Raw genomic sequence first — 18,032 nt, 5'->3', positions numbered from 1 at the left:
GTGCTCCGAGATATCCGACTCCAAATTTCAATTGTCGTACTGCGCAGAATAATCGAGTCGACGCGAGAGCGGTTTATGCTTTGCGTTGCTGTGGAAGGGAGGCATTTTGAACATTTTGAGGGCATTGACATCTTGATGGGTGAAGTGTTGTCATGAGATTTGTACTTCACAACACCAAACTGAAAGCGGCAGTATGAAATATACGTTAGCATAGCTAAAAAGGTTTCTGCTGTTGATGGTGCCGTTGTTACTCTTGATTTCAATAAAACTTACAATACTTGAAAATCAGCAGTCACTTTATTTGCGTAGCCCAGGCAAGGACCATGCCCGGTCGTCTAGTCACCATTACGCACGCGTACTGCCCTCCGGCTTCTCCGCTCGCGCCATTATTTCGGCATGGCAGCTGCCGCCATCTTTACAGGCTGCGCGGTCGTGTGTTACGACAGCAGTTACGGGTTCTTCGATTGTTTTTTTTTTTTTTTTTTTTTTCATTTCACCAGCCGTGAGGGGAAGGGGGACAGTTATTATCTTTGCCAATGCCTCCGCCCCGTTGTCAGACTAAATGCCGCACGCAACAGCGGTGTCACATCAGGGAGGAGCTTTGCGCCGATCCTCACTCTCTTGCAAGTTGCATGCGTAATCATGCGAACGACAATTAAAATTTGGAGTTGGATATGTCGGAGCACAGACATGCTAGAAGAATTCTTCCAAGTGAAACTGTGTAGAAACACGACTGCCTTTAACTTTTTAATACAAACATACACACTTACTGACGTCAATAAAAAGTTAATTATTCAATTTTAGTTAATTCGGCTGCTAACAGCGATAATTATCATCTCACTTTGTGTCCCCCTGGCCACATAACTTATTTGCGCAGATGGTCTTCACGTGCCTGCCAGTGTCTAATTTTAAGAAAACCATAAAACTTAATTTTGAACACCCGGTATATCTAAGCCTGTATTGTTTCTTAAAATAAAATTTGGGATGATCTTTTGCAGGTTCGTTATAAATGCGTAGGCACGGGTCCATCTTTGGAGTTCTGTTGGGACACCTTGATTTCCTTAAGAAGATTCTTTGTTTTCGGCTGATACACCTTCGTTTGCTTTGAAGCTCCAACGCGGCAACCACTACGCTGGTTGTTTACGATATGCGAATCACCGCGTATGAAGACTCACGACGCCACCTACAAGAAGAACGATGTGGCGTAGTAGCCGAGAGCGCGAGCCAGCGTCTTCATGTTTTGTTTCCCACGCGACGTCATCCTTTTACACAAGGCGCGCATCTGCTCCCGTTTCTCTAACCACGCGACGCCATCCTAGGCCCGCGCGCTGGCGTTGGCCGCTGACGTCAGGCTCCCCCACTTCGCAGCCGCTGCTCGAGGCTTCGCCGCGCTCCGCGAAAACGACCACTTAGATAAACCGATCCGGCGGCTTTGAGCCTCCTATGCATTAAAATGTACGACAATAAAACTGCGAAGTTACATTGAAAAACTTGTAGCGTACGAACGGTACTGTGCTCGTGCTGGGTATTGTCAACGTGTAACTGTGATCACAATGATTGCTACAGTTTTTAAAAAAAGTTGCCTATACGTAGTTCTTAGTTTAGCTGTTAGTTGTTATTATTTATATATGAACACTTCAGCGAGAGATCTCTTTCATTAAGCAGGTTGGTCGCGGAACCAATGACAGCCAGTGAGGCAACCGTTGACACCCCAAGGGGAAACTAAGTTTATCAGGCGCGAAGGCGCTCGCGCGGACATCGGCGTGCTTGGCAAAAGGGACGTCCCCTCATCCATTTGACGCCACCGACGGGACGAGTAAGGCACGGCCGGCGCCAGGAGGTCCAAGGTGTTCATGAGAAAAACTACGGCAACTTCGCGACACCACACTCCTACGGAATACAACTAAGCTTGTGAGCGAGCTAGCTTTACTTCTACAGGGCGGATACCAATGGTACTCGCGAAAAATACTTTTGAAGAATGCTGGCGGCCATATATATATATATTTTTGCGACAGGGCCATCCACCTGTCAGCGAGGGGGCGATGCAGAAATTTGAGGGGGGGGGGGGGGGGGGGGTCAGGACATCCGGACATCCCCCCTGGATCCGCGCCTGTAAACAGCTTACTGCTGCGCTTGTTTATCTATATAATCGGAGCGAAGTGTACGCAGTAATTTTTATGTAGATTTATAAAGTTGCCTGTCACGTATCAGTGATAAAACGCCAGCAGCCTCTGCAAGCAAACTTCGCATCTTGTGGCTACTGGCGTGTTTGCGAATGCGTGCTTGTAATGTTCTCGTCGATTTGTGAAATAAGCTCTCTGAAGGTAACGTTGTAAACGACTGGTTAACAGCTTTTAATTAACGCGAAACTCAAGCAGGTATCCACATACGGCTATAAAGAATGTGTACTAATGTTCTTTTTTTTTTTTTGGTACCTTTGATAATGTCAACCTTTTAGTGCACTTAATTCCAATCTGTTACTGTGTTCTGGAGTATTGTGTTGACATTGCCAGTGCTAAACAGTGGTGCGGTTTTCCTATATTTTCGAGCATGCTCCTTTTATTGTATATCCTTTATGTGAATCGGATCATTAACACAAAAAGTCGTTTTCGAAAAAAAAGTTGCGAAGACACGGTAAAAACTAGGTTTCTGAAACGGAATTGTAGCATTGAGCACTTCTATTTTTTAAATGATGTTCTTGTCACTGCACTCACGGCATGAAAAGATGTATGAGGCTGTTTATAGAGGTGCTGTGCCAGTTGACAAGCATTCGTAATAATGCTGTAGCAGGTTTGCAATAAAAATTACTATTTTACAGCCTCCCTGTATAAGGGACACCATACCATTTGTCCCCGAATTGCTTCATGCTGTCAGCAAAATTCGCATTTTCAGAACAGCATGCAGTCACAAAGTAAGATGTGGAGGCAAGCAACATATTTATTTCACAACAGTCACAACAACAATTTATTTCGTCAAGCATGACAACAGCATACCGGTCTTCCGATTCGAATCTTGGTTTCTCAAAATCATCAGGAATGAAATGGTCCTATAGTTTTTCCATGGAGAAAACAAAGAAAAATAGGAATGTTAATAACCCTACCCTGTGACAGTGCTTAAAATATCTAAAGTGTAAGTAGTCGCAAAAAAACAGAGTCAGGAAATCTATAGAAGACATTTTGAAGCAACATTTTCTGTATAGACCTGGTGCTTGTTTAAAACACGTTATTCATGGGAACCGCCTCCTTTTATTCTGTAGCACAACACGCTCACTTGAAATGCATGTTGTTTCCATCGAGCCGCGCGAATCAGGCACTGCAGCTTGCTTGACATGTATACGTACGTTTTCTTCAAACAAGGCGCGCAAACCGAATGAAACAGTGGAGAGCTTGCTAGAAAGTTCGTATTGCGATGTTTTCAACAGCACTAAGTAGAGGAGCTTACTTGAAACATAGGTACTGAGTGATTTTCAATAGCGCAAAACAAAGCGAGCCGCGCGAACCGAACAGTTTACTGGAAACAATAGCGCAAAGCAGAGCGGGCCGCGCGAACCGGAGACGATTTTTCAATAGTGCAAAACAAAGCGAGCCGCGCGAACCGAACAGTTTACTGGAAACAATAGCGCAAAGCAGAGCGGGCCGCGCGAACCGGAGACCTTACTTGAAAGATAGGTACTGGGCGATTTTCAATAGCGCAAAACAAAGCGAGCCGCGCGAACCGAACAGCTCACTCAAAACCATGTGTGCTAGCTACATAGTGATCAATAGCCGCACCCAGAGTGATGAGCGTGAACTGGACAGGTAAAGTTTAACGGTCACACGCAAGTACAGTCACTTGAAAGCAATAACTGTCCAGCAAACTAGTTATACAAGAAACTTACCTCGCACAAGCGGGTGTTCTTCGAGGGCGCGAAGTTTTTGCGGCCAATTCTGTGGAGCCACGCAGAACGTCGTTCACCGTAGTCCTTCCCGCAAGGAATACAGAAAAATGCCTTCCCGGACTCCGTTCGCTTGCTACACCCGAAGGCGCAGCAACCAGGCATGATGATGGGTTATTTCTGACGCCTGTGTTCGCAAGCGCAACGCAAGCGTTGAACGAAACAGCGAAGTGCTCTCCGTAGGCGGTGCGTACACTACGGGTTCGACGTGCCAACTGAAAGGGCTTGGAAGAAATATGGCGGCAAAAGGTTACGTGACACGAGTGCCCCAATCACCGGTGGCCGCGGCAGGCGGCGGCGTGCGGAAAACAAATGCGATACTCTCCAGTGACTCTACGCTGGATGGATGGATGGATGGATGAGGCTGAACCCTTTAAATCGGGCGGTGGCATACGCCACCTAGCCATGACTATTAACATAATTTGTACTTTGTGGTGGGTGAAATTTCACCCCTGCCTTGATTTTATCCACCAATCAGATAACCTCTGTTCGGTTATTTCTACCCGCTTAAAGTCTATTTTGCCTTCACTGTCCCTAAACCCCAATGCTTTGAAAAAATCAGCCCCGTTGCCTTGCACTGTAGGGTTAAGCCCTTTACAGAAAAGTATGAGGTGTTCAGCCGTTTCCTCTTCTTCTCCACACGCACAGCACAACGTGGTATACCTTGGTACTTGACTCGGTACATCTTAGTCCGCAATACTCCCGTCCTGGCTTCAAACAACAAAGAGCTTCCCCTAGAATTATCGTAGATATTTTCTTTGGCAATTTCTTGCTTGAAAGTTCGGTATGTTCCCAGTGCTGATTTCGTCTGCATCCCTGTTTTCCACAGACCCCTCTCTGTTTCCTTAACCTTTTTCTTAACCGCTGTTTCCTGGTTTGCACCCCTCCTGCAGTCCAAATATTTGATTGACAGCTTTCTGGTGAGCTTCCTCCATTTTGTATCAACATTCCTCATGTACAAATAACTGAAAACTTTCCTTGCCCACCGCTTTTCTGCCATTTCTCTCAATCGCTCCTCAAATTCTATCTTGCTGCTGGCTTCCCTGCCCTCGAATGACGTCCATCCCATGTCACCCTGTACCCCCTGATTTGGTGTATTTCCGTGTGCTCCCAGAGCCAGTCTACCTACCCCTCGCTGCTTAACTTCCAACCTTGCTCGAACCTCTGATCTCATGCACAGGACCGCATTGCCGAAAGTCTAACCAGGGACCATCACCCCTTTCCAAATCCCTCTCACCACTTCGTACCTATTGTAATTCCACAGTGCCCTATTTTTCATCACAGCTGCATTTCTGCTACCTTTAGCCGTTACATATTTTTCATGTTCCGTTAGGTACTCAGCCCCATTGTTTATCCACACTCCAAGATATTTGTACTTATCCACCACCTCCAGCGTATAACCTCCTGTATCCTATGCTCGCTGCCCTGATTATCATTAAAAATCATGACTGCCAATTTTTCTTTACTAAACTTCAAACCTAAGATATCTCCCTCTTTACCACAGATGTCCGTTAATGTCTGCAAGTCTCCCTTGCTATCAGCCATAAGTACAATGTCATCCGCGTACATGAGTCCTGGTAATGACTGTTTAATCCATTCTCCTTGCTTGAAAAAGGAAAGGTTGGAGCCAAGTCCGCTCCTCTCTAATTTTTTCTCTAATCCTTGTAAATACAGCATGAACAACAGAGGTGACAGAGGGAACCCCTGCCTGAGCCCCTGCTGTATCTCTATAGGCCCAGATACCTTGTTTTCCCATTTTATAAGCACCTTGTTACTTTTATAGATATCCTTTAAAAGATTTCTTACTCCATCTTCCACATCTAGAGTGCCCAGTATGTCCCACAAATCCTTTTGGATTACACTGCCATAGGCTCCCTTGATATCCAGAAATGCAAGCCATAGGGGCCTGTGTTCCTTTTCTGCTATTTCAATACACTGTGTCGATGAGAACAGATTATTTTCTAACCTTCTTTGTTTCCGGGACCCCTCTGCTTTGAATATCTGTGTTCCCTGGATGCTTCCTGACGTTTCTCTATGGCCTTCCTAACCTCCTCATCCCACCAGCTCTTGGGTTTACGTCTTCTGTTCCCTTTTGTCCTGACTCGTACCTTAGCAAGCTCTAGCTCAAATAACCCTGTTAAATTTGCATATGTCCATTCTGTTTTTGTATCCTCTGAAATTACTTCCTCAATTTTCTGGGTTGCTATTTCAAGCTGCTTTTCCGAGTAAAATATCCCACCTGGTTGTTCATCTTGCCTCCTACCTACTTTCATTTCCCTTCTAAAACTCACCTTAGTACGTTTGTGATCACTACCTAGACTTCTGGAGCCATATTCATCTATGTTCATTACATTTAGCCTATCGTGCATCATATATGTGACATTAGTGCATAATCTATCGTCGACTGCAGGCTCCCTACCTCCCATGTTATGTGCCCTTCACACTTCTCAGTACTGTTGCATACAACTAAGTCATGCATTTCGCACATATCCAGCATCATGTTGCCTGTTGAGTCTGTGTACCCGTCCATGTCTTCTATGTGCGCGTTCATATCTCCTAGTATCATAATCTCGCACCCTTCTCCTAGCTCATTAATGTCACTTGATATGCATTCCAGCATTTTTTTGTTTTCCTCTTTGGCATTTGCTCCTGTCCACAGGTATACAAAGCCAAGGAGTGTCTGCTCTCTTGCAACTTTCCCTTTTAGCCATAAATGCTCCTTGCATTCCTGTCTGACCCTTTGCCAGTTCATACTTTTATGAATGAATGCACCAATTCCACCCCCTTTTCTGCTGCCCTCTGTTCTATTGCAATATTCCCATGCATAGTCAGGATTACAGGGAGGTTGCTCCATGTCCCTAAGATGTGTCTCCACAAACCCGTATACCATCAGCTTTTCCTACCTTAGTTGCTCGTCTATCTCCTCCCACTTCAGCCTATTCCTGCCACCTTGCATGTTAATGTACCCTATGTCAGAATGACCTTGCCTATGGTGCTTACGTCTATTTCTTCTCCAACCGATTCTACGTTTCTTGAATCTTGGGACCTCTCTGGGTCCGTCTTCGTCTACACTGGTGGTCTTAGGGCTCTGGGTCCCCCCAAAAAAGCCGTAGCTTGGCGCCCTATCCTACTACCTACCCTCCCGCCCGTGGCACCACTGTAGTGAATGCCATCCTGTGCAAAAGGGTGGGAGCCATGCAGACTCGTACACTTCCCGGTTTACTTCCATTATGCCGTACCCAAGTGGTCGGCTCAGACCCCTAATGACCCGGTTAGCCTCAAGCACACTCCGTTCCATCCCGCTAGCCTGGCCCCGGACCTGTGGGATTGTGCATATGGTCTCATGCACATTCGCAGAGGTTTCTCTGAGTTTACGCAACCCAACCTCTAACTGTCTGTTTAGGTTCTGGCTCCTTCCCTTCAGCACATCGTTGAGACTAGCATGGATAACGACCAGATGTTCATGCTCGAGGTTGTCCGATACCACCTTCTGAGCTTTTGCCATTGCGTCAACCATGCACTTCCCTGACTGGACCTCCACCCTCACCCGCCCGTCTGCCTTCACTGTTGTAAGGACGCCCTCCTCAACCCTAGCTACGTTGGAGTCCCCCACCACTAGGACCCTTCGCTCTACACGTTTGCCTCCCGCCTGCGATTGTCGTCCTCCAGTTCGCGCTAGCTGGTTCTCTACCCGCCGTGCGCCACTGACACGTGACGATGTGCTCCCTGCCGTTCGTCCCTTCCCACCCGAAGCCTGCCGCACTACCTCGCTGTAGGGTTGTGGAACCACCGTGTTGCCGCCGGCTCTCGCCTGCTGTTCAACGGCCCCTAGGCGTCCCTCCCTGCTCTCATGGCATGCCTCTGCCTGAGTCTCCGCGCTGTCCCCGCCGCCCGCCTGAGCTGACCCGGGATTACGCGCCGCCTGTACCATTAGCGCCTCCACCCGCTCTTCCAGCACGGCCCGCTTTTCCCGTTCTTCTTGTAGCTAGCCAGCTATTCGCTTTACCAGGACGGCCTCGGTCCCCTCCCTGTGAAGCAACTCGCCGATCCGAGTTTCGAGCTCAATTCGCCGCTCTCGCTCCAACTTCAGCTCCCCTTTGAGCTCTTCCACACTGGCTGCCCATTCCCCTTCCATCCGCCGCACAGCCCCCTTAAATCCTTCACGCGACCTGCACGCGAAGCTAGCCTCCTCAGCGTCGGCTAAACTAGCTGGCGAAGTGCGTCTCGTCTAAATAACACCAACGTTTGCACTCCTCGCACTGCACCAGCTCGTCATCACCCCTGTCCTTCCTAGCCTGCCGCACCACTGTCCGCCCGACCACCTAACGAGAAAGCCCACCAAAATACCTGAACAAAGCCCCACGGTAAGCCGTACGGCAAACTCGCTATCCGGCTACCTCCGCTAGCTTCCCTAACGCGGTTTAAAACTGCCGCTTTACACTGCTTTCACCATGCAACACGTGCACCACAACCCGCTCCCCCCCCCCCCCCCCCCCCCCCCCGCCCCCCCGAAGAAAAAAAAAAAAGAACTATTCGCTACCTACTAACGCCCTACCAAACTAACCAAGAAACTAAAGAAGCATGAAAAACAATATATATAGATAGCTCGGGTACCCTAACACTTCTATCAACCAAATAAAAATAAACAAAATTGAACTTATTCATTGGTATGCAGCTCCTGCTGCGCTGAGCTCCACTCGGCCACGACCGTCCGTTCGGCTTCACTCGAGAGAGCCGGCTCTAAAATCTTATATAAGAAAAGTACCGCCATCCTTTGATCAACGCCGCTTCTCTCTTTCCTGTATCTCCGATTGGACGATGATAGCGCGCGCTTTCACTTCTTTATATATATATATATATATATATATATATATATATATATATATATATATATTTTTCGCCTCGGAGCCATGTTGAAAGTCCTCTGCGCAGCCGCAGTCGCCGGCGGCAGCGGCGGCGCGCGCCCGGCCTGAAAGCTTCAACGTGGATTTTCTAGGTGCGCCACCGTCGACTTGCTTTCGCAAGCAAAAAGTAAAGAAAAAACGCGCTTTAGGCGAGGAGACGGCGGAGGAAATAGGTAGATGGTTGGCGGTACTTTTCTTATATAGGATTTTACCGGCCGGGGCTCGACTGGCGCGCGCCGTGGCTTCGACGACTAAGGTCCCTGTATGTTCAAGGTAGCGCAAACCATTGTTTCAAATAGGAAAGGAGAATTTCCTCCCCGCCCTCCCCACTCTCCTGACTTCTTCGCCGTTTCCGCTATCCCATTGGACGAGGCTTGACACGTGACGAATAACCCGCGCGGCTTTCGTTATCAGTGGGAAAACGGCGCCATTAGTGAGCGTACAAAGACCGGGACACATGTGCGCTGTGCGTGAGCGTAGGCTTTTTACACTTTTGAAGACGCGCTCGGCTGCAGCACAATGCCCACTTGCTGTACTGTTGGATGTTCGAATAGCATTGCCAAGGGGGCAAGCTTTTTGCGATTCCTCGTGGCAAACGAAACCTCGAACGGCGAGCGATATGGCTCCTCCACATCGGAAGAAAGAAATTTGACTGCCACCGAGTAAGGTGATTACTGAGGGAGGTTCTGATCGCTGTTCTCACCGAGTTAGTGATGAACGCGGGAAGGTGGGTGCGTTCGCGAGTTCACCATCAGCAAACGACTGCGTAAATAAAAAAAAAAGTCCCAGTTTAGGCTCTGCGGCGAAAAAAAGGGCGCATTTTGGCAATATGAATACCAGCATGACTTTTCATAAAATTAGCATAACGGAACAGTTGCCAATGAAAGAGCAAAACGCAGAAAGCGCGCGCACACACGGGAACCAAAACATATAACTTAAGGGGAAACAAAAGCGCGCGGATGCACTTTAGAAAAAAAAGTCACGTTGAGGGTATTTGGCACATAAATATCTCCGCCGTGCTGTGTGTGCATAGTTTTGATGTAGCTCTTGGTTTTCGTAAATGTGTCAGGTAAACAGAACACCATTCGATTCCGAGAAACAATCAGCAGTAGTAAAGACTGCTTAGGACTGCGTTTAACTTGTTCTACCTTTCGTTTTCCTCGTCTGAGCGACGCAGATTCTACTAATAATTGAAGGTACTACATATCTTACGTACGAACAGCCTTGTGAAATAGCGCCCAGAACAGTCGCGCTTCAAGCAAGCGCTCAACGCGCCACATGCGGTACGAAATGAAGCGGGCGGTAGCGGCCGCGCGCTTCGCTCACTAATGGCGGCCGAGAGGGAGGGGCGAGGAGGAAACGGCGCGGAGAGGAGGAGTTTGCGCTACCTTTCGGCGATGCGCTTATTGCGCTCGTTTGGTCACCTCTCCTATTCGACCACCGTGCCCACGGCTTTCGCGCGACGAAAGAAGTGGCGCTTGCTCTCCGCCGCGCGTTCGCTCTCCGTGAAAATACAGTGGCTGTGAAAGCGCGCGTCCCCCGCGCGCTTTCACTCGCGCATATGGCGCGCGGCGATGATTTTATTGCCCTTGGACTTTATACGGAACCTCACGGCGGCGACGCCAACGGCAGAAACCCGCTTGAAGTGTTCATATAATTGATATCGCAATAAAATATAATCCTAAATGTTCGCAGTCTGGACACATGTTCAAAAGAGACAGTTACCTTACGATACATTTCTTGGGGGAAATTAATGCTAGCAGGCCTCCGGCCTCTACCAGGGAGATCTAAATGAAATGTTTGAAAATATGATTAGTAATAAATCGCTGATGTGACGAAAGCCATGATTCTTGAAGTAAAATAATATCTGGAATTAAAATATGAACTAGATAAAGTAAGTCAACGTAACCGGATGATATTGAGCGGCAATCCCACTGAAGAAACTCTTACTGATGCTATATTGTGATCCTAGTATGGATGATTCCACGGCAGAACGTAACACATCCTGCACGTAGTGTTCACTGCTCTTTTTTTTTTTTTTCGCCTTGGATTTAGGGGAATCAGTGGGAGACTGGAGAACTCTCACGTCTATTGCTGATGGTTCCAAGCCTCATGTGCCCAAATGAGTGGCTGGGTTCCGCGGTCGCTGATAGCGGAGAACACAGTGAGGTATCAGACTCAATTTCTGTCTGACTGTCAAAGTTTTGTTTGTTTTGAATGTTGAGCAGAAATACTAGTTAAAGTACGGACGGCTACTTGTAGGTCTAGGTCATAGCTCGTAGGTCTCAGCCTCTCTCTCCCTCCATAGAAAATGAAAACTTTCCGAGTGTTGTTTCTTTGATGGCAGCAAATGCAACAGGTAGGGTGTCGGCCCATCCAATTATGAACGGGTATGGCTTAGTAAACGAGACACCAAACCTGTTCAACAAGTATCGTCACTACCAATCCCCCACAGAACTTTGTAAGCTTGCCGACTTACCTCAGCTAGATCTGCGATGCATGAGCGATAGAAATATGTTTGCTTGATCACCAATGGGCACTTGGTTGTTGACAAACACTAGTATTTCAAAATCCTAACAAATTAAACACCTTGACATCACCATAGTCAGTACATCCAATCACCTCAAATAAGAAATTACTGCTTTAGGTAGTTTTATTCCTAGAGGTATTACTGAATGGAATGCACTCCCTGACTCTATCATGTCAGCTTCATGCGTTCAATAATTTTTGCAACGTGTATACGAAATTCTTTTTGCCACCAACTTATATATAAATCCTAACTTTTCCAGAACTATAGCTATATATATATATATATATATATATATATATATATATATATATTTTAGTTTGTACATTGCTTGCAATTTAAACTGATTTGCTTCTCTGCTGAGAAGTCTATGTTATCCTTTTAGTTATATATTTTTTCATGCTGTATCTATTGTGCGTGTTAGTGTGTCCCACTCCTGTAGCGGTCCTCGGGCTAACAGCAATGAATGAATGAATGAATGAATGAATGAATGAATGAATGAATGAATGAATGAATGAATGAATGAATGAATGAATGAATGAATGAATAAATAAATAAATAAATAAATAAATAAATAAATAAATAAATAAATAAATAAATAAATAAATAAATAAATAAATAAATAAATAAATAAATAAATAAATAAATAAATAAATAAGAAGGATGGGTAAACATTAACAGCGTTTAGCCACAACGCACGTGGAAGACGAAGACGAAATGGGGCGAGAACCATCGCGGGTGAGCCTCTTTCGCTGTTTGTAAAAATCTGAGGTTATTGATAATTTCGTTTTTATTGAACGGTTGATTATCGATAGAAAGCAAAATACTTCTCAGTGCTCCGTTTGGCCAGCTCGGACTTTTCTTAACATTACCAATTATCTGTTCTCTAAGGGCCTTGGCTCAGTGCTTCAGCCACAGGGGTATGTACAATTTCCTATGCAACACAAAATTATTGTTCCGCTAATAAGGCAGCGTTATTATTTATCTGAAATTCCTATGCAAATTCAGCGTTTATTTTCATTCATATACAGGTAATCCTGGTCTCCTTCGGTCCATTTGTTATTTCTTCCTTTCTTTTCTTTTTTTCAAATTCTCTATTCCTTCCTTCCTTCTCTTACTCTATTCTTAATATCCATGCATATTATTAATTTCTTTCATTGATAGTTTAAATGCGAAGCATTTCTTTGCCTAGTCGGAGCCTACGTCAAAGCATGGTCACGGGCAAGGAGGCGCCAATTTTGTATCCAAAAAATGTGGGCCGTTCCCGAAGATAGTGCAACTCTAAAATCCGCCGAGCATAGTGCTAACATACATTGTATATTGTGCGAATTAAGGTGGCCCGATTGGCCGGTACCGGATATAGTGCATACCACGGTGCAAACAAACACTGGATATAGTGCGAATCAAGGCGGCCCGCTGCGGCAGGTGATGAACGTCAGCTCCAACAGCAACATGTCGTCGTTGTCATGTGATTTCATTGCCTTCATGACACAGTGATCATTCTTTCGTTGTGATGCCATCTTTTCGACGTTTTTACTCTGTTGCTGTCACTGCGTTGTCATGTCGCTCATCACGCCGTCCTTGAACCGTCGTGGCCATACCGTCGTCATCATTCAGTCGTCGTCTTGCCATTGTCGACATCGCGTCGTCGTCACAAAGTCGCCGTCATGTCGTCGTGGTCGTCGTCATTTTGTCGTAGCGATTGCACTGTCTTCAACCCATTCATGCCTTTGTAGTCACACCGTCTTCGTGATTTCACCTTCGTCTTCTCTTTGCCATCATGCCATCATTGACACGTCGTCGTCGTCCTAAAATTGTAATCATTCGTCATGCCATCGGTATCGATCCAGCATCGGCATCATGGTGTCGTCACGCTGTCGTCTTCATCTCATGGTCATAATGCAGTCGTCGTCCCACCATCGTCATCAATTCACCGACGTCATCACCTGGTCGTCGCGCAGTCGTGATCACACCACCGTCGTCATGCGGACGTCGCCGCTCTTTGCTCACATTTGCGTTGTCTATACCTTTCAGTAATGCTTCGCATGACAAATAATCATCAAGGATGGTTTCTGCCTTAATTTTGTTGTTGGTACTATTACTACTACTGCTATTTTCCAACCTCTTGTCGCTTTTTGGCAATTCTCCCGTTCTTGGACAGTTACATTATTTCAAAAACGGAAGGTATATAAAACTGCGCCCTATCTCAGTGTACAGGAAACTAGTGAGACATGCGGACGCGCACACAACGGAAGAAGTGGACTGGAAGTGTGATGTACTTACAACTTTTCTAGTTATAGATCGAGCGATTTTCCTGTCCACTGCTTGTGCACGCGTCTCGCTGGTTTCCCTATTACTCGCTGCGTCCGACCGTCCGTCCGTCCGTGCCCTGGAACGGTGCCAGCTGTGGCCTCTCCCCCTCACACTCTCGCAGCAATCACGTGATGGCACAGTGGCGCATAGCAACAGTTGCGCCGCCACAGCTGTGGCCTCTCCCCCTTACACACTCTCAGCAATCACGTGATGGCACAGTGGCGCGCGCGGCAACGCTCCTTCGTCAGACGTCTCGTTGCAGCAGTCGAGTTAGTCGGATGGCTCCCAAGCGGCCCGGTGATGATTCCACGGCAAGCGGATTGGAGAAGCACCCCAAGAATGTGGATTCCCGCTATACCAAACGCCAGAAGAAGAATGAGCGAATGTGCATGCGGCGGTAGTCAGTCGAATGGGCACAGGCTTTCTCCGAACACACTTTGGAATTTACAAAGTGTCCTTCAATTTTACGAACTCATGCGTTGCGCGGTACCTACAACCCAAATAGAGAACGTAGTGGTACATTCACACCGCAGGTGTGTTTGAATGTACCACGACTTCGCACGAATGTACCACACCGCAGCTGTGTTTGAGGCTATGGTGTAGGGCTGCTAAGCACGAGGTCGCGGGATCAAATCCCGGCCACGGCGGCCGCATTTCGATGGGGGCGAAATGCGAAAACACCCGTGTACTTAGATTTAAATACACGTTACAGAACCCCAGGTGGTCCAAATTTTCCTGAGTCCCCCACGACGGCGTGCCTCATATTCAGATCGTTGTTTTTGCACGTAAAACCCCATAATCCATTTTTTTTTACTTTTTAGGTGTGTTTGAGCACAACCCTAGCACGCTGCGGGCCAGCGGTGAAATAAGCCTCATTTTCTTCTAACGTGTAGCCAATGCGTGTGCTACATAATAACCACCGGCAGTAATGTTCCAGCGAGTATTTGACGCGTAAATTTAATATTGACACATATTTGTACGTACGAACACCTTCCTAACTGAAGCAAACGTACGCACGACATCAGGTCGTGAGCAAACGACGATACCTTATGTTAATGTCACAGATGGAAGGTTATACGCGGCTTTACGCGTTTGGTGCATGCAGCCACGATCTACTGAGGCGGTGTAATGCCCTCAGAAAGGCATGCCACAACCAGTTAAATGCTTTTACGACAGCGCACAATCAATAAGCACGACGAAGACACTTCCGCGCGTTGACATTTTTTTTTTCACACTAGATAACCATATTGAACTGTGAACTCAGCTCACCAGGCATCGTTTACACGACACGCGTGTTTGAATCATGCATGCAGCGGCATTTCCATTCACGTGGACCCACAGGCCCGTACTTCTCAATAAATTTCTAGTAGCTTTCTATAATTTTCGTTTCTTTTGTGTGCGCGTTTTCTACGCTGAATCTTTAAAGCATTTATCTCCATACGCCAGGTTACGGAATCCTGTGACAAAACCGAGTTCATGCATGGCGTTGTCTTTTCGCAAAGTGCCAGTGGTAATTGCATGTTTGCAGCCTGAGAGCCAGGTGATCGCCGTGGCGAAGTCACCGAAGAAGCCACAACGGATCGCCACCATGCTCAAGTGGCTGGCCTTTGCCGTAACGTGCTCCATTCTGTCTTTCCAGTCTTGGCTAAAGTTCACCACCAACCTTGAACGAGTAAGCGTACTTTTACTAAAATGAAGTACACGGTTTTACACTCTTACAGTGGCTAGATAGTACTGTCATGCTCGAATGAAACGCAGACAAAGTAGAATACAATGCACATGGTGTGGTACTTGGTGACAACTTCCGCACAAGCTCCGCCCACTCAACAGCACTGGACCTGCTGCTCAATGTGTCCTTCCGCTCCGCAAAACATAGTTCCCCATAGAGAGGCGCCGATATTGAAAACATTCGCCTGCGCCGTGACGTCGCGGTAATGAGCGAACGTAGTTGGCCGTCGCTTTTCTACAAATTCTCTTGGAGATGGACGGCGGTGTATTCGCCGCTGCATTTTTAGGTTGAAGCCGAACTGTAGCTCATTTCCTCATGCTCTCGTTCTGTACCGGTGTGATAGTGCGTGTTATCTTTTGGTCTCTGCCAGGTGAGAATGCTGAGACAGTGTCGTTGTTGTCCTGTTCTTATATATGGCCGGTTAAAACCATCGGATAATAGGAAAGAATTAGTCGTGCGAGCTGGCTTATGAAGAGCTCAATCGATTGATCAGTTATTTTGCCGTCCTAGTAGTATTTAAAAGACTAATTCGCTCTGTACTCGTCGAACGAATGCGTTATATCCGTTCTTTAAAAAATGCGTCTCGTTCTGTAAAGTGTGCCATAGCACTTTGCCCATTGCACCGAACCCCACAGGAGCGCCTGAACTATTGTAGAGAGATCCAGAAGTAGACTTCCGGGACATTAGGGATGCCGTATCATACGAGGTAATCATTTTTAAGTTTTACGGAATATTTAAAAATTGTATGTTGCAGATAACATATAATTCTAGTCCTTGAGCTGGATTATTCAGGCAGGTGGACATTACATTCAAGAGAAACCGAAACACATATATAAGTAATTAACAAAAGTTTTCGAACTCCCCTTAAAAATGCACTGTTGTTCCACTTACTTTTTTTAACAAAACGGTCTTTTGCGCATTGAAGCACAAAAGTAACTGGAACGCCCGTGTATTTCGTCCCGCACTTTGTTAAATGTCTAGAAACTGGTGTCATCCCGGAAATTAATGTCGAATTTCATACGTCTTGCAAACTCACCGGCTTAAATTCGTAAATTGCTATATGTGCCGTAATGTAATTAATTAAGAGGTTAATTAGTGATTTTCTGTTATTTAGTTAAATAAATTAGCGTAGCTTGCACTGGAAGCGCAATGCTAAAGAGACAGTGGAGGTGATGGGCACATAGCTAGTCCTGGTTTTTGGGCTAGGGTAAGCACTACTAAGTCACCCCAGCATTTTCCGAAATTTATTGATTTTTGATCGATTATCAATTAGCTATTGATTGGCTATTGATTGGCTATCGCAAAGTTATATTTGGCTATCGCAAAGCCACGTATTTGGGCTAGGCTAAGCATACCAAGTCATCCCCAGCATTTCCCGGAATTTATTGATTAGTGATCAATTATCGATTAGCTATTGATTGGCTATCAATTGGCTATCGATGACTGACTAAGCCTAAGTAGTCCCAACCATGCTTAGCTAGACTTAGCCACGTTCAGCTTCGCTAGTTCACAGGGGTATGTGCCATTGCATTTGGACCCTTTTTGCACTACCGCCAGGATCGGCCCACATTTTCTGTACACGACACACGGACTAACGGTCGGCTGAAACAGCTCCGCTGTTAATATGTGTTTCGATTTCTCGTGCTGGTAATGTCCGCCTCTTCGAATAATGCAGCTCAAGGTAAAGAATTATGCTTTCTGCCACAGGCGATTTTTACAATTTTCGGAGAACATGATCATCCGTATATAGGATACATGCCTCAGGTGAGCAGTAAAAGGCAGCTTCTCCTTGTTTGTACTCCCTCCTACCTGAAAAAAAAAAAAGGGGGGGGGGGGAGATAGTGAGTGGTATAAATGCTTATAGAACCAGAGCTCAGTGCAATTAAGCCAATAACAAAGGGAAAGAAATGACCACGCCAGTTCAAAGCTCAGAGCCAACGCCCGCACTGTCGCCAGAGAAGCTGTTTTTCCGGAGATCTCTCGCAGACTTCCGTTTCACCGAAATCGCGTCATCGCGCGAAATGGCGGCCTGCCCGCTTCAGGTCAAACGGGTAGCCGTGACTAACCCATTTACCCCTTTCACAGGAAGTGAATGGTGTTACCAGATTCTTATTTAATACTATATATTAAAGGACTTTAGCTACTGATTTCCACTACCCTTCATCTCACCTCGGCAGCAAAGTTCGGGCGTTATCTTAGGTTTATTCTTGAAATTGCTTCTCGATATTGATAGAGAATTAACATACAGCCTTTAATAACACCTGCCTCCAAAGACGGCTTCACAGTGACGTCACAGGCAAGTCTCTGAAGTGGAACAGAGACGCACCCTGTTGTAGGAGTGCCGAATTTGTCAATATCTTAGTGCCCAAGAGGTTGACTCGCTGGAATGTCGTTTGACGTCAATACCACGATGACCCCGGCCTCCGCTCCTCGGCTAATGCGCCAAACGTAATAGCGCTCAGTATGCAAAAGCAGACAAGGCTTTCTTTTTTTTTTTGAAATTTTTGAACTGCTTTGTTCTCGAATGTTGGGCTGCTAAGTTGAAGGTGCGGCTCAAACCCGAGTGCGGCCTTTACTCGAGTGTATGCAGTACGTAAGTGTAGTTTATAAATCCCCGTCTAGGTG

General features: G+C 46.4%; 1 protein-coding gene across 1 annotated transcript in view; it reads left to right on the top strand.

The window, feature by feature from the left end:
* Positions 1 to 12,082: 12,082 nt before the first annotated feature.
* Positions 12,083 to 18,032, top strand: part of LOC119448221 (beta-galactosidase-1-like protein) — an 87,711-nt gene continuing 81,761 nt past the window's right edge. Inside the window, exons 1-2 of the mRNA XM_049665141.1 lie at positions 12,083 to 12,103; positions 15,207 to 15,350. Of these exons, the coding sequence (XP_049521098.1) occupies positions 12,083 to 12,103; positions 15,207 to 15,350 (165 nt within the window). The remainder of the gene's footprint in view (positions 12,104 to 15,206; positions 15,351 to 18,032) is intronic.

This window comes from Dermacentor silvarum, chromosome 4 (genome assembly GCF_013339745.2).
Source record: "Dermacentor silvarum isolate Dsil-2018 chromosome 4, BIME_Dsil_1.4, whole genome shotgun sequence".
In the NCBI taxonomy this organism is placed as follows: Eukaryota; Metazoa; Arthropoda; class Arachnida; order Ixodida; family Ixodidae; genus Dermacentor; species Dermacentor silvarum.
This window is presented reverse-complemented; position numbering and strand designations above follow the sequence as displayed.